Source organism: Stegodyphus dumicola, chromosome 2 (genome assembly GCF_044657685.1).
Source record: "Stegodyphus dumicola isolate Sdum_Otavi_A_Nest chromosome 2, ASM4465768v1".
NCBI classification, from domain to species: Eukaryota; Metazoa; Arthropoda; class Arachnida; order Araneae; family Eresidae; genus Stegodyphus; species Stegodyphus dumicola.
In genome coordinates, this window is record NC_140769.1 from 246,329,574 (window position 1) to 246,354,041 (window position 24,468).

General features: G+C 33.4%; 1 protein-coding gene across 1 annotated transcript; it reads left to right on the forward strand.

Annotated features, from left to right (window-relative positions):
* Positions 1-1,821: 1,821 nt before the first annotated feature.
* On the forward strand, positions 1,822-5,746 carry LOC118192256 (uncharacterized). The gene has a single exon (XM_035363179.2). It carries the CDS (start codon positions 2,209-2,211, stop codon positions 3,217-3,219), a length of 1,011 nt encoding a protein of 336 aa, XP_035219070.1. The 5' UTR covers positions 1,822-2,208; the 3' UTR covers positions 3,220-5,746.
* Positions 5,747-24,468: the final 18,722 nt, after the last annotated feature.

Below are 24,468 nucleotides of genomic sequence, written 5' to 3' on the forward strand. Positions count from 1 at the left end.
CAAAGAACTTCGCGAGTACTACTAAACTTCTCTTTTCTAAACAGTAACAAATAACAAATTTATGGATTATGAGAAATAATAGTAATTTTAGTTGTCTAATTTAATTAGGCTAATTACATTCCATTAAATAATTACTGCACAAATAGCGAAAAACTAAATATGCAGGACACGTTGAGGATGTAAAACGAACGCCCCTATAAAAACTCACTCCATATCTTAAATGCCATAACAATCACGCAACATGTAAAAACAAATATTTCGACTCCTATTATTTAATAAAATCTACGGTAACGGTTTGCCAAGCAATTCATCAGAAAAATATCAGATAACAGCGCCTGAGTTATAGGAGATGTCACGTGTGGGAATTACGCAATACACACGTGATGGGAAGCTTCAACGCTGGAAAACGAACACGTGACTGAAGCGGATACTCTTCTCGCCAAGTTCGAGAAAATAATTGATTCTAATGCCAAGCTGTAAGGGTTGCAGCTACTTTCCGAAACGAAGTCTGCGTACCGTAGAAGCAGGAGATTCTTTGGTAGAAGTTACCTTCGTGTTCATCTGACTTTCGTAGTTTGCCGAATATCAGATTCATTATTAAAGTTATATGTTAATATTTAATTTAATGGCATTTGATTATTAAAAGAATGTTTTAACTGTAAAATAGTATACACAATTGTTAATGCTTTATTAGAAATGTTGATATCGACGAAAGAAAAGAGTTTGAGACTATAGAATTATTTTTTAGTTTTTAGAATTTAAGCTGCGAAATAAATAAAAGGAGTTGCGCATAATAAATTCCGTTGCATAAATGAAATTTTCTTTGCACTCTTTTTATTTCCAATGTTGTCATTTTTTAGGCTTAATTTTTATATTATCATATATATATATACATATAAGCATGCGTCATATTGCAGAACTGATACAAAGACTATAGGATTATACCAGTTGCTAAAAATCAGACTAGTTATCGTATTTGTAAAAATCGTTTTTAGTGTTTTATAAAAAAGCACTTGCTTCCAAAATTCTAATACTATCGTAAATAAATATTAAAATTACAGCCACACAAAACTAAATTGCTCCCGCAACTATAAAAAAAGATACCAAAATAAAATTAAAAAAAATATATTATTTTAAAATATATTTTGCTGCTGCTATAAAAAAATTATTATACATATCATTATCAGACCCTTTTTTATTTTATATTATACGGTACTCTTCAATTTTGTTTTAAATTCGTTTGTACTTATTTAAAATTCGTTAAATAAATAAACTACAATGAAAATCAAAATCTTGATAGATTACGCTTACATATTCTAATTATGCTGTTCCACAGCCAGTTTATTTGATTCTTTTAAATATATTAGATACAGAAATTTTCTGTACCGTTTTCAAGATTAAGCTCATTGTCTCTTCTCTCTCGACGAAAGCAAGCTGTGCAATGACGAAGCAAAATCTCAGAGCAAGAGTGTTACGTCATCGGAGGTAAATCCCTCATTGTCCAATCAAAAGCTTAGGAAATGACGTCTTGACCTATATTTAGCTTCAGAGATACGTAGAAAACCGAATCACTTTCACTCAAAGAGTGCACAACTCCTGCTATTTTAAATAAGAGTTAGCATTTAATTAAATTTTTTAAACAATTATTAATATAAAGAAAATTATATGAAAAAAAAGTTATCACTAATATTTCGAGATAAAACTAATGCGCTTGAAAATTTCGGAGCCAACGAGCGCGTAGTTTAGTAGAACCTGTTGATTCTTCTCGTAGCGGAAGCAGATGGCGTTGTGCACATGCGCCAGAGAAGGAGAAAGTGAGGTGGATTGATAGCTGACGTTTATTGTGGAGCCGCTTTCTTCTCGCCTCATACGTAAGCTAGTCCTTGAAGTATAAGGTACTATTTCGTCGCTGTTAGTGCGTGCACGGGAGTTGGATCTCGGTGGTACCACTATTTCTCCTCGAGCGGCCGGTTTGCTGCCGCTTCGTGTGCGCGTTTCTTATCGCAGTGTGCAATCAGTGAAAATTAAACAGCGCTGTATCAGAGAAGCGTAGTTTCTACTGGAGTGAAAATTTTGTGATTTACCTGCACAAGAGTGTGTACGTTCCCGTACTAAAGGGACGTGCAATTTAAGTGCTACACGACGGCTACTCCACAAAGCTGGTTTGACTTAGATAGGCGTAATTTGTCACCATGCTACGCGCAGAGCATGAGTTCTCCGCATATGTATGATCCGGCCTTTCCTACGGTGGACGATTTGAAAGCCAAATTAAATCTTGGTGTTAAAAACAACTCGCTGACCACGAAGGGGCTTCTGGATTTGGGAGAAGGTTCCGTGGCGGACTTATCGGACCTCAATTCGCCGGAGCTCTCGTTTGATCTCCAGAACATAATAGGGCCTGACAGCGGCCATCCGGGCGCTACTCTTGACGAGTCGTCCAACTTCTTCTCCGACATTTTGGGAGAACATCACCAACAACAACAGCAGCAGCAAGGACAAAAGAGAATCCATTTTAACGGTTCTAATCAAAATATTTTACAGCAGCACGGTCAGCTGACCGGTGGTGGTCATCCTTTTGCGCGGTATCCCATGCCCCAGCAAGCTACGCTTGGTACAGATCAATACGGTGCCGAAGCAGGCCTCTCCATAAAACGTGAGCCGATAGATCATATCGACTTAAGTAGCTGTAGTCAAAGATCGTACACTAACGGCTCCAGCATTTATTCCTATCCTCCCATTACGGATCGCCAGGGTGCAGGGGCGGCCCTCAATGCCCAAGTACTGGGCACGTACCTCCCCAACCTTGGACGGCCCAGCGGTCACCTGTCTACTGCTACCACTCCATCACCTGTGCACAATGGATCTTTGAAGTCCCTGTCATCCTCATCCTCATCCTCATCTTCTTCTAAGCACAAAAACAAGAAGAACGTGGATAAGTCATCGGACGAATATCGTCGACGAAGAGAAAGAAACAATATTGCTGTGCGGAAGTCGCGGGAAAAAGCGAAGTTACGTTCAAGAGAAACTGAGCGCAAAGTTTCGGAATTGGTAAGAGAAAACGATTTTTTGCGCAAGCGCGTCGAACTGCTGACCAAAGAATTAAATGTTCTGAAATCTCTTCTAGCCAATGTGGGAGGGGTGTCTCCCAACAGCGTGGACAACGAACTGGCAAAAACTTTGCATATGGATACTTCTTTCCATGGTATGCAGGACTTGTAACTCGGCAGTAAACGTCGGATTGCCGCCACGCACTTTATCCTCGGCCCTGCAAATCGGCGAAATTTCCGGATACCGATGTAGGCCTAGCTGGAGCGTCGTCTGCTGTTTTGTTGTCATCCTTTTTTCCGCCAGCGGGAGCAGTAACAGTAACTTTTTCTTTCTCCAAGCGTACCACGATAATCGTTCTGTTCAAGGATATTTGATTCTAGTGTATTTGTTTGATATATGCGTTTTGCAATGGTTTCTGCCTGTTGCCAGTGTACTGTACAGCGTAACGGACAAAGTGGTTCGCTATTTATTTTTTTTCAAATCTGACGTGCGGTTAAAATTCAATTTGAAAAAACGCTCAAGAAATAATTTAAGACATTTGTGTGTTCCAGTTCCATACATTTACTCTATCCCATCCTTTTAGATTGCCCGATATGAAAGAATATTTCATGGCAGTGGTTAATGTAATATTTTGTTTCAATGATATCGTGATGTGGTGCCTCCCGTGTTTCTTCATGTTATGGGCAATGGATTTTATAGTAAATATGTGATAAAATGTTTCAGAAGCCCTGAATTGTAATATAAGTAGATTAGAACTCTATGTTGTTTTTGTGAAAAGTTTAACTTTTTGATGAGAGAATTTGCTGGTGCAATTTTTAAAACGAAAAAAAAGTTTTTAAATCCAGAAGTAAATATATTTCTTAAAATATATTGTCATGTTTATCTAAATCAAAATGCCTAAACATGGTGCTTGTTTTTACACGATTTTTAAATTGAGAGAATTAAAAAAAGCTGCATTGTTAAGCGAAAACAAAACATTCATAGAACTTGGGTAGACTCGTTTTTTTGAAGTAAATAGTTAAACTTATGTGAATTGTCTTTGCCATTTGTATGTATCATTGTCCTGTAATTTATATTAAAGCTGTGCAATGGGAAAATATCATAACATCTGTGAATGCATGTGTTTAGAGCTGTATTTTCTGTAGTTATTGAACACCATTATCTATGTTTTTAATCATTTTTTTCTACATCTGTTTGGGTACAAGTGCTTTAATATAGTGCATGTATTCGTATTTTTATTTATGGAATTTTTATGCATCATGTAATTTATACCTAACCTGCATTTAATAAGTCAGCTCTCTAAACTTTACAATATTTAAATCCTTTTTTTTAATATGCTGAAAATTGTTTTTGAATATTTTGCCTTCAGAAAGTATATTTAAATAATGACTTTATAAAAAAAAGTAAGTAGTAACTGCGAGCTAATGCATTAAATTTTTCAAAGTATTTTCACTCTTTGTATTAGAGGAGTTTTTTTAAGAGTATTTGAAGTGGGAAATAATAAATTATTATTTGAATTTACATTATTGAATATTTTAAGGATTTAGGGATACAATTTAAAAATTATTCAATATTTGTTAAAAGAAAAATTAGTGGTAGTGTGTGATGTTAAAAAAAGTATTATTTTTAAAAAATTACTCTTGTTTGTGCCAATATTTCAAGTGTAATATATATAAAATATATTTAATTTTATGCCTAAGTTACCTGATTACTAAAAGAAAAACATTCTCAATAAATGATTTGCCAAGTTTAATAATTATGCATAATATTCATTTCAGTACAGAATTTAAATCATAATGATTAAATTTGTCTGTGCTTTTAGAAGTGATGTAGTCATAAGTGTGGCATTAAGGAAATATGGTTGATAGTTCCATATTACAGAGGTGTTCATCTGTAAACAACTCATGAACATTCCCCCTTTTCCCTTATATGTAATATATAAGTAATTAGATGTGTATGTATATATGATATATATTTTGATGGATATCGTATTCAGCTCAAAGTTTTTGATAAAAGTCTAGTTTATTTTTTGAAATGTTAATTACAGTTATAAGAAGCTATATATGTTAAGAGATTTTATTAATTTTTTATTTGGCATGTGGGGGCATGCAATTGCATTAGTTAATTTATGAAATTGTAATTTGTTAAGCAGTTATTTGTTATTTAATAAGTTAGTAATTTACAAGAATTTTTTATGTAAAATTAACAGCAGTTTTATTTCTCATCTAACACTGTAATTAATTTTTTTTTTAAATCTGTTTGTATATATGTATATGACTATTACTGATTGTTGTTATTTAAGTTGCATAATTCATTAAGCGAAAGCATGCCCCGTATGTCAACCGTCTTAATTGAACAAGCCACTTTTGAGAGAATTTAAACACTCCTGATTGAGAGAATATTCTAATGTTTGATATTTATAACTTAAATATATATATACACCATTCATTTACAAGCATGAAATCTATAAAAAAAGTATTTTGTCTTCAAATTTGTGAATTAAATATAGGTCAAGGCCGTGTTGCCTTTCGATCATCATTGTTGTTTATTGTTAACATTCGTGAAGTGCAAATATAAGAAAAACTATAAAAAGAAAAAAAAAAGTATGTCATGTTATGGATAAAAATCAGTGTTTTAACATTTTCCTGTGTGCATGTGTTTTGTTTGAAATAAAAAGTTAATTTCATTTTAAAGAAAATTGTCTTTTTTCTCCCCCTTTCAAAGAAAAATTTTATCAAGATGTCAAAAAAAGTTTTACATGAACTAAAATATTTGCTTTCTTTGTAGTTAACCAAATCTTATATATATTGTATTTACAGAATTAGAATTTTAATCATGATTTGTGCATTATTATTCTACCTTTGTAGTAATCTTAGCTAATCGAAGAACTTTGTTATTGAATTTGAGGTAAGGTACATATTTTTTTTATTTTATTTTTTTCTGTTATTTTGAATTTTATTTAGAGCAAAGATGCACACGTTTCCAGAAAATATTTTAAAATTGTGGTTATCTGATAATTATTGAAAAGTGTCATTTATTTTTCAAATTATATATTTTGAGGCAGACAGAACTTTTTTAAGTTGTGATATATAGAACTCCAGATAAGTAGTATATTTTGAGATGCAAAGAATGTGTTAGACTTTTGAACTCCAATTATATAGGAAACAGATTTGACAATCAAATAATTTTTGATAATTCATTGCAGGTATTACTGTAATAAATTTACTAAATTCAATAACTCAATTCAAATAATTACTTACTGTAATAAATTTAGAAAAAAGGTTGAAGAAATAGAAAAAGTAGAATATATATTTGAGGACTTTTTATCGTGGAAGTTTCTTACAATCGTCATGCATGTTGATGTGAATATTTATTTTTAAACTGTATTTAATATGACATACATTCATTTTTATTACTTGGATATTTTAGGAACTTACTGAGATTTAAAATGCTGACTACTTTTCTTACTTATATATATTCAATAACTACATCTCAAGGTACACAAACTTTGATTATTATTTCGAGTATCAAAACAGATTCCTCAACTTGTTACGCATTTAACTTTTCTGAGAAAGTAATTTTTGCAAAAAATAATTAAATACAAATTTTATATTGAAGTTTTTATCAGCTAAAAGACATCTTCTGATGAAAAAGTATTTATGTTTTTTTTTTTTTTTTTTTTTTTATGATACAAAGCAGTAATTTCTAGTGGTTTGTTAATAATAAAACTAAAGTACTTAAATTCTGAAGTAATATAAAATTAGTTTGAAATATACTTGCTGTCTTGAAGGACATGATCGGTTATAGCAGAGCACATGATGGCTATCAGCCTAAGGGAGAAATGGCTTTGTGGAATATATTCTAAGGAAACTAAGTCATGATCATGTAATTGGAAATTACAAAAACACTTGGATATATTGATTATATTTTAAGTCTCATATAAACACTGTATGATTCCTGTTAAACTTATTTTCTTTTATCTGGAAATTGATAATATTAAATTAATTAATAATCAGTATGAAAAAATCCATAATACAAATTCAAAGTCAAGAGAATTTCAATAAATGTAGAATGTAACTAGTGATAAGAATATTACAGATTCAGAATATATGCATTAAGATATTAAAATACCATATAAATACAAGAATCAAAACGTCTCTAATTATGACTGAAATTTATTTCTAAGAAAAACACAAAGATAATAATGTTCAGATAATAATTCTGTTTTCTGAGCAATACTTTAAAAGTAGTGCAACTCTTTATATAATGTAAAACAGATTTAACAGCATTTAAACTATGTGTATGCTATGCTCTTTACATATTCTGTTTATACTGAATACCCTAGAAAGATATAAAAATGAAAATTTTTTCCTGTGAATGTAATGTAAACCTCTGTCACTCAATCATAAATACCTATTTAAAAAAAAAAAAAAAAAGAGATATATTTAGATAGATAGGGAATTTTTCTTGGCCCAGAAGACTTAATTAATTTCATTTTATCATTTTGCCTTGTTCACTATAAATGGCGTTTCACTTTTCAAATTGTTGCCACCAAATATTTGAGCCCTGCATTATATTTAAACAAATTAAATAATGAAGATTCTGCATGAATTTATGTTTCTCTCACTTTGAAAAAAACAATGGTACCTACAGACATTAAATTTTGAGAAAAGTAGACCAAAACTAGAAAATGGGCATCTGGAAGGCTAAGTTTGGAATTTGTTTTATTATTGATTTCATATTTTGCAAAAATTCTAAACAAATACAAAAATGTATTCTAAACAAATGCACACCTTATAGGAGAATTCTTGGCTTGCTCATGATCGTGTGGTCCAATAAGGCAGTCAAAGATCTAAAACTGAATAGTAACTAAAAAGAAAAAAAAATCTGAAAGCTTTCAGATTTTACATTACGTCCAAAAGGGCGTTTTTCTTAACGTTTTGTGTGTTACCTTTATTTATTAAATATTATGTTATTTGCGCTTAAACCATAAAATTTAGTTCAACAGCAATATCGCAAAATAATTTTGAAATGAGCATGTCTATAGAATTTCCGATACACAGTCTTGCGCGATGGAGATAAAAAAAAAATTTTTTCGTACAGTTTTGCCATTCTTCGCTTGTAAATCGTTGTGTTTTTTAATCAAAAATTCGTTAAAAGTTTTACGAAATATGAAACAGATAATAAAACAAATTCCAAATTTGGTCTTCCAGATGCCCTTTCAATGATTTGGTCTTCCAGTTGGGTGGAAACGTACGTCATTCAAAATTGGATGGCTCTAAGTACCGCTGTTGGATCACAATGCAAGAAACATACATGCATGTATACGAATTCTTAATTATTTAATTTCTTTAAATATAATACAGGGCTCTAATATTTGGTGGTAACCATTTGAAAAGTGAACCGACATTTATAGTGAATCAACGCAAAATTCCAAAATGAAACTAATAGTCCTTCTGGGCAAATTGCCCCTTTGGAAGTAAAAAATTCTAAAACGAAATTAATAGGGCAAATTGCTCCTTTGGACTAATAAGTACAAAAATCCAGGCAGTTCAGAAGGGGAAATCATGTATAGACAGGTAAATGAAGGAATAAAATTTTCTAGTGCATGTGGGAATAGAATGGAATAGACTGCATATACGTTATAAAGCCAGTCAATTACGTCTTCGCCAACCAGCGGCCGAGCGGTAAAGTCGCTGAACACTGGTAGTTTGGTCCGAGGTTCGAATCCCGCGAACGGGCTGGCTGCATGGGCGTTTTCGTGGTTTTTCCCATGTGTAACGTGTATACGAGCCAGTTTCCCTTAGAAAGTCTTCCACGAAGGCATCCCTCCCCTTAGGCAGATAGCCCTCGAGGCTTTGTCATAATCACACACACACAATTACGTCTTCCCCACCTGAACTTGTTTCATTGTATAGCCTTATGTGGATTCGTTAAGTTCTTCAGTACATTCGTACTGAATAATGTGTGCTGTTATAGCCAGCTGTGAGTTATGACGTGTCAACAGGATGCATGAGCAAATAGTCATAGGTGAAAGTTCTTTCTTGTATGTAACTCCTTAGGAGCTCCTAAAAGCCATTATATACCAAGGAGGTTAGAATAGACTTCTTTGTTATACACCTCAACAAATCTTGAAGTTTCGTCCGTAGCCGCCATGGTTATGGTTAACGGAAGCTGATAGCTAGTGGATGTAAGTTCGACTACTACTTTCGAGAAAGCCCTTCAAGAATTTTCAAATCTTGCATTGGAATGGCTTAGTGATCCAAAAGTCAGACTGCTTCAGTTAAAAAAATCACAAAATTTGCAGTAATGTCACATTTTAAATACACATACAGTAAAATATTAAATATGCATGAAATTTAACACGGATTAATAGTATTTATATCTCCCCATTCCATGTCAATTTAGTTGGCAACGTTGAGAGAAATAACAACGACAGGATATTTCATTCTAGACAGTTGTTCATTTACTAGGTACGCTGAGGAGTGTATATGCGTATTTGTAGTTTGTTTATTTTTTTTCATTCGTGTTATTTATTAACATCTTTTACAAATAAATATTGCTCCATTTTATTCAAATTTAAAAATTGAGTCGAAAACTTAAAATACTGAATAGAACAACTGTGTAGTTTTCCTATATTTTGATATACGTTATGAATCCAGCTAATTGTTGTCTTTATTAATACGTTGTTAAATTTGATATTGTAATTTACTCAATAAGTTTTAAAAGGGCTCGGTGAATCTTCGGATTATGGTAACTTGGCGAAATTTGGCGACCAACCCTGCTACAGCAACCTGCTAGGTTTTTTTTTTTTATTATTTTTTGGACGCCATTTTGTTTTCACAAACTAAAGGTGCTTTTTTTTTTTTTTTTTTTTTCTTTCTCAACAATCTGCTAGCCGAATTACGCTTATGCTAGAACTTTTATGGAACAAAAGTGCTTAATCATGACGAAGATTAGGTGCGAAATTGGGAGAAAGTGCAGAATCGCCCACTGCTTCGCGCGTTTTTAAGAATTGCACATACGCGGTATCCATGTACACGTCGACCTATTTTCACTTAAAAAAATCATCCCAGAATTGCACAAAAATAGCATTGCGCACACGCTTGACTTTATCCATGTACACATCGACCTGTTTTCACTTAAAAAGGCAAAGAAAATTGACAAAAATACAATTCTTCTTACTCTTGTAAAATGCGCCAAACAAATAAGTGGTCGATTCTGCACTTTAACAGCGAAATTGTTTCTAAGTGCTTATTAGCTAAAATCACGATCGGAATTTTCCGGAAAATGTCACATGACATATCTCATGATCTCTCATTTCTCTGAGACAAAATAATCTGTGATTCGAACTGTGTACTTCTCAGATTATTGCTAAAGTCCTACCTAGTAACCTTTATCGCCTTACCAAAATGTCGCGAAACTACCTGTTACCATATTCCAAAGATTAGCCAAGGGCTCTTTCTGATGTCACTGTTACACTTACATCGGTAATTATTTCGGCTAACATAAATATTCATCGTCGCAGCTTATTTTCGAGATAGTTTAACATATCTAGAAGTTTAATAAATAAATAAAAGGAAGTCGTATTGGAAAATAAAAGCTACTATGCTAGAATCAGAAATTTGCTCCGAAAATTCATCGAGGTTTTAGACTGCAGTCTTAAGTTTTCCTTATTTGTAATGCGAATACAAGAAGATAGCTTTGTTTCCATTAGAAAGTACTTTACGAAAACATCCCTCCCATAGACACATACCCCTCATGCTTTGCCATATTCAAATAACTTAACCTAATCTAAGTTTTTTACTTACTTATTTGCGCTCCAATTACTTTAGTTGAGCCAATAAAACATCGATAGAAATGTTAAATAATTGAAATATTTGAAATCATATTAATGTTTTAAGCACAAAAACTAATCAATCAACTTTTTCCTTTGCGACTAAATGGCCCACCAGCGGCCGAGCGGTAAAGTCGCTGAACACTGGTAGTTCGGTCCGAGGTTCGAATCCCGCGAACGGGCGGGCTGCATGGGTGTTTTTGTGGTTTTCCCCATGTGTAACGTGTATACGAACCAGTTTCCCTTAGAAAGTCCTCCACGAAGGCATCCCTCCCCTTAGGCAGATAGCCCTAGTGTGCTTTGCCATAATTAAATACACCACCTTTGCGACTAATACCGGATTCTCATTAGGGGGCTGACATTTTGATGTTTATGCTGTTGACTGGGTTTTATTTTCCCAATAGAAAAAAGTTGAACTTGTATTTTTTTTTTTTTTTTTTTTTCAAATAAATGCTATTAGTGGAGAATTTTTCATTCAATTTGTCTGCAAATTACAATAAATCTTATTACGTTAATTCAGAAAGTGAAAATGGTAACAAATCTAAAGTATGTGAGAATGTTTGGCCAAGAGTGATAAAGAAGGTAGGGGTACAGGTAAAAGAGTAAAGAGGTACAGGTAGAATCTAGGCCAACACATTTGTAGTACCATAGGTAATCAGGTATTGCTGTAACCCAACTAACTGTTAAATTTCCGCACCGATTTGGAATTCCGGGGATAACAACCCCGTGGGGTGGTCCAAGGGTTTCTCATCCCTCTTCCTCTGCTACCAACCTCTCGAGAGGATTTCGGCTCGCTTTTTATTTTGAGTGTCTCCCTTCCTGCATAGACATGATATGCTTACAAACACCCATGCCTTCACCGGGATTCGAACCGGTGTCAGATTCACAAACCACTATACTGTCTGGATGGCAACAGAATTTTCTGCTGAAGGGAGGGATGTGTTTGAAAAGAACTTTCTAAGGGAAACTAAATTGTATTCATTTTATATATGGCGATAAACACAAAAACACCTAAGTAAATGGCTAATTTGCCGGAGTCATTTTAATAAGCTGATATGTATAACTTCAGGCTTACCAGCGGCCAAGCAGACTTGTCATATTTGCATGTCATAGGTTAGGTTAGGTTAGGTTATTTAATTATGACAAAGGCTCGAGGGCTATTTGTCTAAGGGGAGGGATGCCTTCGTGGAGGACTTTCTAAGGGAAACTGGCTCGTATACACGTTACACATGGGGAAAACGACGAAAACACCCATGCAGCCAGCCCATTCGCGGGATTCGAACCTCGGACCGAACTACCAGTGTTCAGCGACTTTACCGCTCGGCCGCTGGTGGGCTTGCATGTCATAGGAAAACCTGTGGTATCGCAAACCAACTTTCTGTGCACTCCTTGGAAATTACTCTGGACTGTCTTTCAACAAAAAGGCCCACCAGCGGCCGAGCGGTAAAGTCGCTGAACACTGGTTGTTCGGTCCGAGATTCGAAACCCGCGAACGGGCTGGCTGCATGGGCGTTTTCGTGTTTTTCCCCATGTGTAACGTGTATACGAGCCAGTTTCCCTTAGAAAGTCTTCCACGAAGGCATCCCTCCCCTTAGGCAGACAGCCCTCGAGGCTTTGCCATAATCACACACACACACCCTAGTTAGCTACTGTTGCCGAAGTTTGCGTGAAACCGAGGCTCCGCAGTTCTCTGATGTTTTTTTAAACGAAAACAAATCGCAGTGTGTTTCGGGAGAAGATACAGAAAAAAAAAAAATAGAGAGAGATTTGAATAAAAATATAAGTGCTTTATTTTTTAATGTATCATGTAATCCTTATTTATTAATTAAAATTAGTATTTAATTTTTTTTTTTTTTTTTTTTTTTTTTTTTTCCTCATATGTTGATAATGTTTACCGACTTACTATACCGATAGCTTGAGAATCTTTCTAAAAAAAAGGCGCAAAAACCGCCAACTTGCTCCCGATAAGTAAATTCTACATTTTCGCCGTAAAAAGTCGCCAAATTGCACCAAAGAAGTTGCGTGAATACGTAGGTCCCCGTTTACTTGCATGTGTAACGCGAATACCATGCCTCCTCAGAGGGAACACACGAGTAGTACCGGCACCCGGTGCGAATTCTCCAACTTTTAAATGGCCCACCAACGGCTGAGTGGTAAAAGTCGCTGAACACTGGTAGTTTGGCCCGAAGTTCGAATCCCGCGAACGGGCTGACTGCATGGGTGTTTTAGTGATTTTCTCCATATGAAACGTGTATACGAGCCAGTTTCCCTTACAAAGGTCCTGCACAAAAACATCCCTCCCCTTAAGCAAACACCCTCGAGGCTTGGCTATAATGACATAAACCAAACTAGCTTTTATATTCTGCCGCGCGATGCGACTGCACCCGCTCTGGTCTCTGCAACCGAATCCAGTTTTAAAAGCATTAGAATCAGAAGTTACATCGGAGAATCCAAAATCGAAGAAAAATAGGGGACAAAAGAAAAAATAAAAGAAATTGGTAAAACTCAGTAATATTAAGTGGAAAATCTGTGAATTACATCATCCACGTATTCTCAGAATTGGAAAGAAAGGAAGTATATAATATCGGAAATATATCTGAACTACAATATTCAGTATTTAAGGGGGGGGGAGAGAAAAATTTTTCATTAAAGATCAAATTATTTTCGTTGGTGGAAGTAACGTTATTAATCAAATTAAGACGTTGGTGGAAATAACAATTAAAAAATGGAGATACAAAGCATATCTCTGAACCAAAAGAACTATTTAATTTCTTGTTTTTCTTTTCTTTTCTCTTTTTAGTCCAAAGGGATTTGAATCCCGAAGGACTATTAGTTTCGTTTTGGCATTTTGCGTCGGACTCATAAATGTCGGTTCACTTTTCAAACTGTTGCCACAAAATGTTAGAGTCCTGCATTATATTTGAAGAAATTAAATAATGAAAAATCTGCATAAATGTATGTATATTTCTCGTATTGTGATAAAACAACGGTACATAGAGTCATCGAATTTTGAATAACGTAATCCTCCAACGAATATGAGCATGTGGAAGACCAAATTTGAAATTTGAAATTTGTTTTATGATCGATTTCCTATTTTTTAAAACTTTGACGAATTTTTGATTAACAAACTCAAGGATTTCAAACCGAGCAATGGCAACGTTGTGCAGAAAAAACATTTTTATCTCCAGCGCGTGAGTCTCTGTATCGGAAATTCTAAAGATATGCTCGTTTTAAAACTATTTTGCGATATTGCTGTTGCACTGGATCTTATGGTTTAAGTGCGAGGAACATGATATTTAATAAAGAAAGGTAACACACAAAATGTTAAAAAACGCCCCTTTGGACGTAATTTAAAATCTGAAACATTTCAGACTTTTTTTTTTTTTTTTTTTTTTTTTTTAAATAGTTCAAGGCATTATAAAAGTACTTTGTGAGCAAATCGAGGTTAATAAGTGATCTATCATATCAGCTATTGTTTTCTTTTTAAGCAGCACGTTGCCATACAAGCATGATTAATAGTGGGTAGAAATCATCACCAACCAAAGTCTGGTCGAAATTATCCGTGAAAAGAGAACTCTAACGCTGGCAAAAAACGCAGAAATTAGCGTCATTTACATCCAGTAGAGGATCTTTTCACGTGTTTTCGTCTCTTTTCTCATCTTGTCGCGATAATGATTTCACTTGTATTTAGGAACTGCAGGTGCACAAATTTCTTCTTTCACGATGTTTGGAATTAGCGTTCGAAACATCGGGTGGCTGTCTCTTTGAATGGATGGTATGCCTTTTTTTTTTTTTTTTTTTTTTTTTTTCACTGACTTCATTAATGAGCTTCATTAGGTATGTAGTTCCGTCTGTATTCGACCTTTCATGCAATCTTGTTTGGTCGTCTTAATTCTTGCTCCTCGTGTTGTTAAGCTATGGATATCTGAACCATAGTAGTATAGATTACTCTAGAAAGAGAGATTATAACATAGTACAGTAGTTATCAAACTCATATTGAAATACTATCCAAATGCACAATCTGAAAGCACTTCTTTTCCTTAACAAAATGAAAATTTTGTCAACGAAGCAAATTTTTTGATTAAATTTTAACTATTCCTAACTGAATATTCACCAAAATATGCGTAAACAACAATAATAATGGCGCAAAGGAAAAAAAACTTAAATTTATATTTATTTTGTGTCGACAATTTAAATGTTGACTGCTGCTAGAATGTTCTTTTGATTTTATACTGAGATTTAAAGGTATTGGCAACCAAACATTAAATTTTCGTGCTGATATTTATTTTAATATGTTGAATTAACCATTAAATAACTTACTTAATTAAAAGAAAAGAAAGAAAATCTGAAAGGTTTCAGATTTTAATGGTCGCCCGAAAAGGGTTTGTTAAGGATTTTTCCGCTCTCGTCTAGCTCACAGTCGACCAGCTGCTTTTACACTCATTTCTACAATTCTCCTTTGTTTTGTCATTGCCTTTTTAGCTTTATTATTAAGCATAATTTTCTTTGAATTTACGTCATATGCAATTCTAAAGCAAAATTACAAAAATTTTAAAATGAGTATAGCAGGATACAGTTAGAATTCCCGATGCAGCGTTAAGTGTAAGCATACATTTTTTTTTTTTTTTTTTTTTTTTTTCTCCTTCAGCCTTTGCTCAGTTCATCATATCAACGTTCAGTTTTCTGACTGTAATATGGCTTCACAAATTTCCATTTTTTGGTCTTTTTATTATTAACGTTTTGTGTATTTACTTTCTTTATTAAATATCACGTTCTTAGCGCTTACGTCACATAAAATTCGATTCAAAAATAGCAAAAATCACAAAATATTTAAAAACAGCATATCTTTAGAATTCCCGATAGACCGTCTCGAGTGCTGGAGATAAAAAAAAAAAAAAAAAAAAATGTTTCGCTCCTTACAGTGTTGCCACTGCTTGCTTTGAAATCGTTGAGTTTGTTAATCGAAAATTCATTAAAGATTTACAAAATATGAAATGGATAATAAAACAAATTCGAAATTAAAAATTCGAGCTACCAGGTGCCCGTGTTCGGGTGGAGAACTACGTTATTCAAAATTCGATGGCTCTAGATACCGTTGATTTTTCACAATGCCAGAAACATGCATGCATTCATGCACATTCTTCATTATTTAATTTCTTTAATATAATAAAGAACGATAATATTTGCTGGCAACAATGTAAAAATTGATACACTGTTTCGAGACTAAATATCCCATTCGGGACGTCCCTTTTGGGTTACAAATTATGAAACCTTTTCAAGTGGAACAAAATTTGACAATAAGTAATGATAACCTATTTCAGTTCTTTTTTATTAAACTTTGTTTTTGTGTGTTGTGTGTGTGTACTTAAAAAAAAAAAAAAAAAAAAAAAAAGCATATAAATATTTACAAATGCTTTTATTTCTTAGTAAAACTTTCTGCTACAACACTTGATGCCATTTCGAGTTTGATAAATTCTGTAAGCTTGAAGGAAAATAATAGGAATTAAGCGAACTGTTTTTTAAAAAGCGTTTACAGTTAATCGAGCAACATTACACTTTTTTATTGATTAAAATTTATTTTTATTGTGTAAGATTACTTTTCTTACAGCGCTGGGCTCATGGTTTGTAAGCTTTAATCCTAAATCCTCTTGTTCTTGAGATCAGAATCTTTCGTTGTATAAATTATTGGAATGGTTAAATCCATTTTCAACCATACGAAAGTTAAAGTGAAAAGTATTACTTTTGCTTAAATTTTAATATATGTAATAATTTAATTTACCTTAATTTAATTTAACACTGCCTTTACTTCGTAACACATTTTTAAACAACATTTCATTCTGAACGGAATTAAATGCTATACTTTTCACAAGACAGTTTTCTCAGAATGTTTTAATTTGAATGAAATATTTTCACAAGTTTTTGTTAATTACATTAGAAAAAAAATTAAGGTAATTCGATTTTATTCGGTTAAGGTACAAAAATTAAGATCAAAGTTTATTGTATTATTAATATTAAAATTATGCATTATTTCTTTTCTATTTATAGAGCTTCTTCATAAATTACTTTCTTAAATATGACATGATTTTTTGGCTTCTGAGGCATCTTTTAAATCGAAAAATATAAGCCAATTTATAATTAATGCTCTATTCGGTTCATTTTAAATTAGAGAATTATTAGGAATTAGCGAAATACTTTAAATAGTACTTGGCTTTCTCTGAAAATTTCTGAAAGGAAATTAAATAAGTTTTTTTTTTTTTTAAGTATTATTTAAAACTTGTAACTGAGTTATTATAAAATGTAAGGGGAATAATTCTTTTAATTATACTTATCAGATTTTTTTTTACCCTTCATTTCAACAATACATATTCCAAAACTCTTTATTACATTCTTAAGTGCGCATCTCATAACATTTGCTTTACAATACCTTTTAACAGATTGCTTTCCAATACGAACAATTCTTGCTTAAACAGTTTCATAACGTATTTGTGAATAGGATTTCAATTTATGTTTACAATTCAATATTAAGGTTATTATATATTTAGATAACATTTATAATCATTATAAATTAGATACATTTAATAATTAGATTTCTTCACAGTACTTTCACAGTTGTTTATAAGTGAATAAATTCTTCATTTCAAATACATTTATAAATAATTTAATGAATATTTATGTATTTTGTCAAAGGCAGATACATGCTTTTTGCAATAATATGCAACAATAATATATGGATGTGAAAAAAATTTGTTTTATTTAAAACATTTTGGCGTTCGGGAAATAAAATAAAAGTAGCGAATACTCTATCAAGGGTATCGAAAGATAATTTTAAGTATAAGTCAAAGGCAGATACATGCTTTTTGCAATAATATGCAACAATAATATATGGATGTGAAAAAAATTTGTTTTATTTAAAACATTTTGGCGTTTGGGAAATAAAATAAAAGTAGCGAATACTCTATCAAGGGTATCGAAAGACGTATACAATTTTAAATGTACCGTAAGGTATTTTTCATTCTTTAAGCATAACATTTTTCTTAAAATCTATATTTCTGTAGTTCAACAGCTTAGAATTTTATAAAACAAATTCATAATCAAAATCGCGCTGTTGTTAGTTATCGAAAAATAACCGAGATGTGATTTTTGCGTAAATGTCACTAAACTATTCAAATTGCTATTATCCATCACACTATGAATATTTCTTTCATGCGAAAGTGTCCCTTTTTCGATTTGTATGGAACTGTCATGTGTCGAAATACTATCAGAACCGTGTCAAGCGAGCTTCTGAATGTAAACAAAGAACACCCCATCTGGTGACCCAAGCTTCAAAGTAGTGCTTACTTCTAGTGCCGACTGGCCCCTCCTTCCTTTCCTACCTCCATGAAAAAAACCATTGGAGGCATCCCCTATCCGCCACCTTAAGACGCACTCTCAAGGGGTTACATGTTCCCCATAGAGACTTCAAATGTCTTGTCAAATTCAAAATATATTTTCCTAAAAGCTCCTTAAAATTTTATAAAATGAATGTGAATTTGTGACAACAATATTTTGAATAATAACTGCAAATGTTATTACCACATTTACTTGCGTAATAGGCGCCCTCACGTAATAGACGCCCCCCCCCCATTTTGAAGCAGATAAATAGTCAAAATTGTACAATATTATACAGTAGATTTCCTCGCATGGTAGTCGCACCTAGTCTTTCACAATGACAAATTTGCAAAAAAAGTGCGACTATTAGGCAAGTAAATACGGTAGTCAAAATACCCTTGTCACAAATTCTTGTTCTTTTTATAAAATTTTAGGGAATTCCAGGGATTTCTCTTTGGTCACAAGCTTATCAATAATAAGATTCGTGTTACTGACATGTAACAGTGGATACAGGTGACAGGTGACAGCAGGACAAGGCACCCGGACGGCTTTCTATGACTACTCGGGTATTACCCTGGCCCTGCAACCATCTAGAGACTTCACAGTTGTAAGACGCTTTTATGCCAATTGTGTTTATTGCATGTGCCCTATTCCGGCCTGCAGAAGTCTATGCCCATTGCAGTCCAACAGTGGATAGAGCACGACAGAGAGATAAGACCTCTCGAGCTGACCCGTGATCTTCGAGAGGTCACGGCTGACCCCGGCGAACGGGATGGCTGCATGGCAGTGGTCATGGTTTCCCATTCGTAATGCGAATGTGAGCCAGTTTTCCATAAAAAAATCCTTCACGAAAGCATTCCTCTTTTTAGGCGAGGTACGTCTTATGAACCTTACTGTAAAACAGATAATCGAAGAAATATATTGGAGGAGAATTTTTAAGATTTTTGTGAGGTATCTCTGGACGCATCTGCGATTTGCGCTTACAGCCTCGTAAACTACTGTGTATGCGCGTACGTAGTTTCGATAAATACAATTATTTTTCTTCGAAAAGGACGAAAATTTTGATGTTTTTCTTTGAGCGAATATAATTCTAAACCACGCCGTTAAGTTTTGCTCACAGAGTTTACTTCTCCCCAAGCTGAATAATCTTCTTTGCCGATGTGGAGCTTTGACCACATCGGCGTTCAGTGAATTAACAAATATACCCGATTTACAGTTTTATTACCAGAACGGATTGTGGAATAGTGGTTGAATGCGTTTATTTTAAAACCAATGGTCTCAAACTGAAATTGCATGCGAGACACATGCACGAACTGAAAACAGCTCGCAGCTTGCAGAAATTTTTTTCAACAGGATAAAAAAATATTTAAATGAAAAAATATGAAAGGTTTCAAATTTTACGTCCAAAAGGGTATTTTTAAAAAAAATATTTTGTGTGTTACCTTTATTTATTAAATATCATGTTCCTCGCACTTAAACCATAGAATTCACTTCAAGAGCAAACTCTCAAAATAATTTTTAAATGAGCATATCTTTAGAATTTGAGATACACAGTCTGGCGCGCTGGAGATAAAAAGTTTTTTTTTTTTTTTTCTGTACAACGTTGCCATTGCTCGCTTTGAAATGGTTGAATTTGTTAATCAAAAATTCGTTAGAATTCGTTTTCTATATCTGATAAAAATTAAGTACTTCGAATCATAAAAATACATAAAAACTCTAAAATTCTAAAATTCAAAACATCTTCATTAAAAATTGAAAACTTTGGAAAAACATAAAATCTTAAATACAAATAAAACAGTTAAAAATTTTGTTTACAATAAAATGTAGAGTTTCTGGACAAAAACAAGCAATTCGGCCAGCCGGCTAGAAGGCAGATTTTTCGGTGCACAAAACTGAAGGTTTTATTTTAGTCTCCTTCGCCAAAACGACATTGGAGGTGCAGAACTTGACTTAATTCACTATTCTACTGAGTTTCAAATATAAACAAATGGTCGTTCGTTAGGCTTAACTCGTCACTTAAACTTTTAAATTGTTGATAATTCTACAACTATTGCATGCAGATTAACTAGGCATGCAGATGCTGAAGCATGAAATAGTTGCAGATGTGACAGAATTAAAATATTCCTTTTTATTCATGTTTGACACATATTTCATTAAGCAAATCTAAGGCGAAATAAGCGAACTTGTTGCATTTTTACAATATAATTTAAAAGACGGAGAAAATCGCAAGCCAGCTAGCAAGAGAAGCAGAAGCGAAAAGCGACGTATTTCAAAGTGGAGCCTAGTTTAAAAGTAGAAAAGATGTTGAAAATTTCGATATTACTTGTTTGAATTTCTGTTTGCGAACTGGTAGCGCCACCAGCGTTACTCAAAAGAAGTAAAGGTAAAATATCCAAATTAAATTAAGTGACTATTACACATCATTCTTTTTCATTGTAGTTGACACTTGCAGCCACAAATAACTTGGCGTGACAAATGCGCACCTTCTAGAACTTTTAATATCATTATATTAAGAAGACAGCAGGGCGGCAGTGTCTAACTCGCTAAATGAGCAGAAAGCAAATGCGATGTACAAGGCGAAATCTTAGTTCAGAGAAAGTCAGTTTAGATTTCGGTGTTATTTGATTGGCTAATGAATAGCGCTTTAAGATTATCATTAGCTAGCTGAGTTTCAATTGAAAAAAAAAAAAAAAAAAAAAAAAAAAAAAACACCTGCGTCACCAGCGTTATATAAAAGTCATAAGACGGCAATTTATTTTGAAATGATGCCCACCAGCGGCCGAGCGGTAAAGTCGCTGAACACTGGTAGTTCGGTCCGAGGTTCGAATCCCGCGAACGGGCTGGCTGCATGGGCGTTTTCGTGGTTTTCCCCATGTGTAACGTGTATACAGGCCAGTTTGCCTTAGAAAGTCCTCCACGAAGGCATCCCTCATCTTAGGCAGATAGCCCTCGAGGCTTTGCCATAATCACACACACTATTTTGAAATGATGCAGTTAAAGAGGTTTATTATAAGCAATTACTAATTTTAGAACAGAAAGGTGGAAATGGCCAAATTAAAATGAAGAATTAAGAGACTATTGCAAATTAAAATTGCAGCTTTGTTTTACGTAATTTTTAGCTTTCGTTTTTTACACGTTAAAGCAGTATGATTTACTTTAAATGCTATTATTTTCTGTGTTACTAATTCTAATTCCGCATTTCTGGTTACGACTTTTCCTAAAAGGTCAGGGCCCACCAGCGGCCGAGCGGTAAAGTCGCTGAACACTGGTAGTTCGGTCCGAGGTTCGAATCCCGCGAACGGGCTGGCTGCATGGGCGTTTTCGTAGTTTTCCCCATGTGCAACGTGTATACGAGCCAGTTTCCCTTAGAAAGTCCTCGACGAAGGCATCCCCCCCTTAGGCAGATAGCCCTCGTGTGCTTTGCCATAATTAAATACACATCAAAAATACACACACGCCTAAAAGGTCAGATTTTATCTTTTTCTTCTTGATCAGCTGGCTTTTTATCTTGCTTTCGTACATGGTGGGATGGATTTTATCCATGGATGTAAGAAAGGAAGGAGTGGCCAATCCCGCATTAGAAGTGAATCATTGCTCCGAAGCTTCGGTCACCAGATGGGGTGTTTTTTGTTTACATTCAGAAGCTCGCTTGACAACGCTCTGATAGTGTTTCGACACACGACAGTTCCATACAAATCTAAAAAGGGGACACTTCTGCATAAAAGAAAAATTCCTAGTGCGATGGATAACAGTAATTTGTATTTTAGTGACATTTACGCAAAAATCACATCTTGGTTATTTTTCAATAACTAATAACAGCGATTTTGATTATGAATTAGTTTTATAAAATTCTAAGCTGTTGAAATACAAAAATATAGATTTTAGCAAAAACGTTATGCTTAAAGAATGAAAAATACCTCACCGTACCTTTAAAATTGTATATATCTTTCAATAACCTTGATAGAGTATTCGCTACTTTTATTTTATGTTTCAGATGCCAAAATGTTTTAAATAAAATAAATTTTTTCACATCCACATATTATTGTAACATGTACTTTTTTAAAATTAGTGTAAATTACTTTATTCGAAAAATATAGTGAATGCACAGAAATTAAAGATTTCCTATTGCCGGAACTGAAAAATTGTATGTATGCATGTGCTTGCAAAAAGCATGTATCTGCCTTTAACAAAATACGTAAATATTTATTAAATTATTTATAAATGTATTTGAAATGAAGGATTTATTCATTCATAAACAACTGTGAAAGTTACTTTGAAAAATCTAATTATTAAATGTATCTAAATTTATAATGATTATAAATATTATCTAAATATATAATAACCTTAACATTGAATTGTAAACATAAATTGACATCCTGTTGAAAAATACGTTATAAAACTAGTTAAGCAAGAATTGTTTGTACTGAAAAGCATTAAAAGGTACTGAAAAGCAGTTAAAAGGTACTGTAAAGCAATTTCTAAGAGATGCGTACTTAAGAAAGTAATAAAGAAGAGTTTTGGAATATGTATTGTTGAAATTAAGGGTAAAAAAAATCTGACAAGTATAATTAAAAGAATTATTCCCCTTACATTTTATAATAACTCAGTTACAAATTTTAAATAATATTTAAAAAAAATAATCCTTATTTTATTCTCTTTCAGAAATATTCAGAGAAAGTTAAGTACTATTTAAAGTATTTCGCTATTAAATGAAAAGGTGCTCTAATTTGAAATGGACCGAATAGAGCATTAATTATAAATTGACTTATATTTTTCGATTTAAAAGATGCCTCAGAAGATAAAAAATTCATGTCATATATGAGAAAGCATTTTAGGAAGAAGCTCTATAAGTAGAAAAGAAATAATGCATAATTTTAATAATACAATAAACTTTGATCTAATTTTTGTAATCCTTAACAGAATCAAATCGAATTACCTTAAATTTTGTTTCTAATGTAATTAACGAAAACTTGTGAAAATATTTCAAATTAAAGCAATCTGAGCAAATTGTTCTGTGAAAAGTATAGCATGTAATTCCAATAGAATGAAATGCTGTTTAAAACTGTTTTCTTTTCATATACTTAGAACTCTGAAGTATTGTAGAAAAAGAAAATATTTACATTTATATGCGTATTTAACACGTAATTACAAAATATTTACATCCGATCGTGTCAAAACCCATTGAATTCAATGGTAAATGACCCAATGTTTTGGTTACCAAAGAAGGGATCGCCAGTGCTTCAAAGCAGGGTATGGGGAAACTGGTTTAGGGCCACTCCATCTAACTTCCTACCTCCATGATTTTATTGGAACAAGTCTTTATTTTTCTTAGCTAGTTATATACTAAGTGAATGAGTATTCACTTTATTGTATTGGATAGAAAGCCCTTTTCGGCCCTTAAATTGTTCATCTGTACTTGCCTCTGTTTGAACAAGCAACTCTGTGGTATTTCCTCCCATTCTGAGTGCAGGATATTTAACTCAAAACTTCTCCCTTCCCTAAGGGACATTGTTCCCAAATGTCTTCCGGATATTTTTAGTCTCCATTTCTTTCAAACTTTTTCTTGATAGTTAACTGATAAGATTCAACACTGTCACTTAAAAGATTGCATCTAGAGGACTGAAAGAGGACGTTCCAGTGGCACTTCCGGTGGCACCCTATCCCAATATCACAAGTTTTTGACACATCGCCGGTAAGCGGTCAAGCCGGTAAGCGTGTTTTGACACGTCGCCGGGAAGCGTTTAACAAGGACAGCTTAAGCTTCAAGCAGGCGGAATAAATGGACATTTTTTCAGCATGGTTCAGATTCATCGCTTGCGACGTTGGCGACCGAATGCACACTTCAACCACGCATAGTCAAATGCTGCCGAATGTGTGCTCTGTGATCACGACGAGAAATTTAAGACAAATTTCTCTCTATATACAAAATATAAATCTTTGAAAGTATTCTTAAGCCCAAAGATAAATATTTAGTATAGTTTGCATTAAGAATTACTGATCTGGGTACTTACGGAAAATGCCGTCGACCACAAGAGACGGCGCCAAACCAAAAAACCCATTTACTAAATACAAGATAAAACATTCTATTCTTATTTTTCTTTCAAATTTATTTAATTTTTAATTAACAATTCCCATTATTTTTTTTTATTATTATTGCTTCTTTGTTTTTAAATAAAGCGCCACTTCGTGGCCGTTAACACATTTTTGGAGGCCGA

Bases quoted from the DNA above. Each gene is read 5' to 3' on its own strand.
- LOC118192256 (XM_035363179.2), top strand. From the start codon at position 2,209: ATGAGTTCTCCGCATATGTATGATCCGGCCTTTCCTACGGTGGACGAT.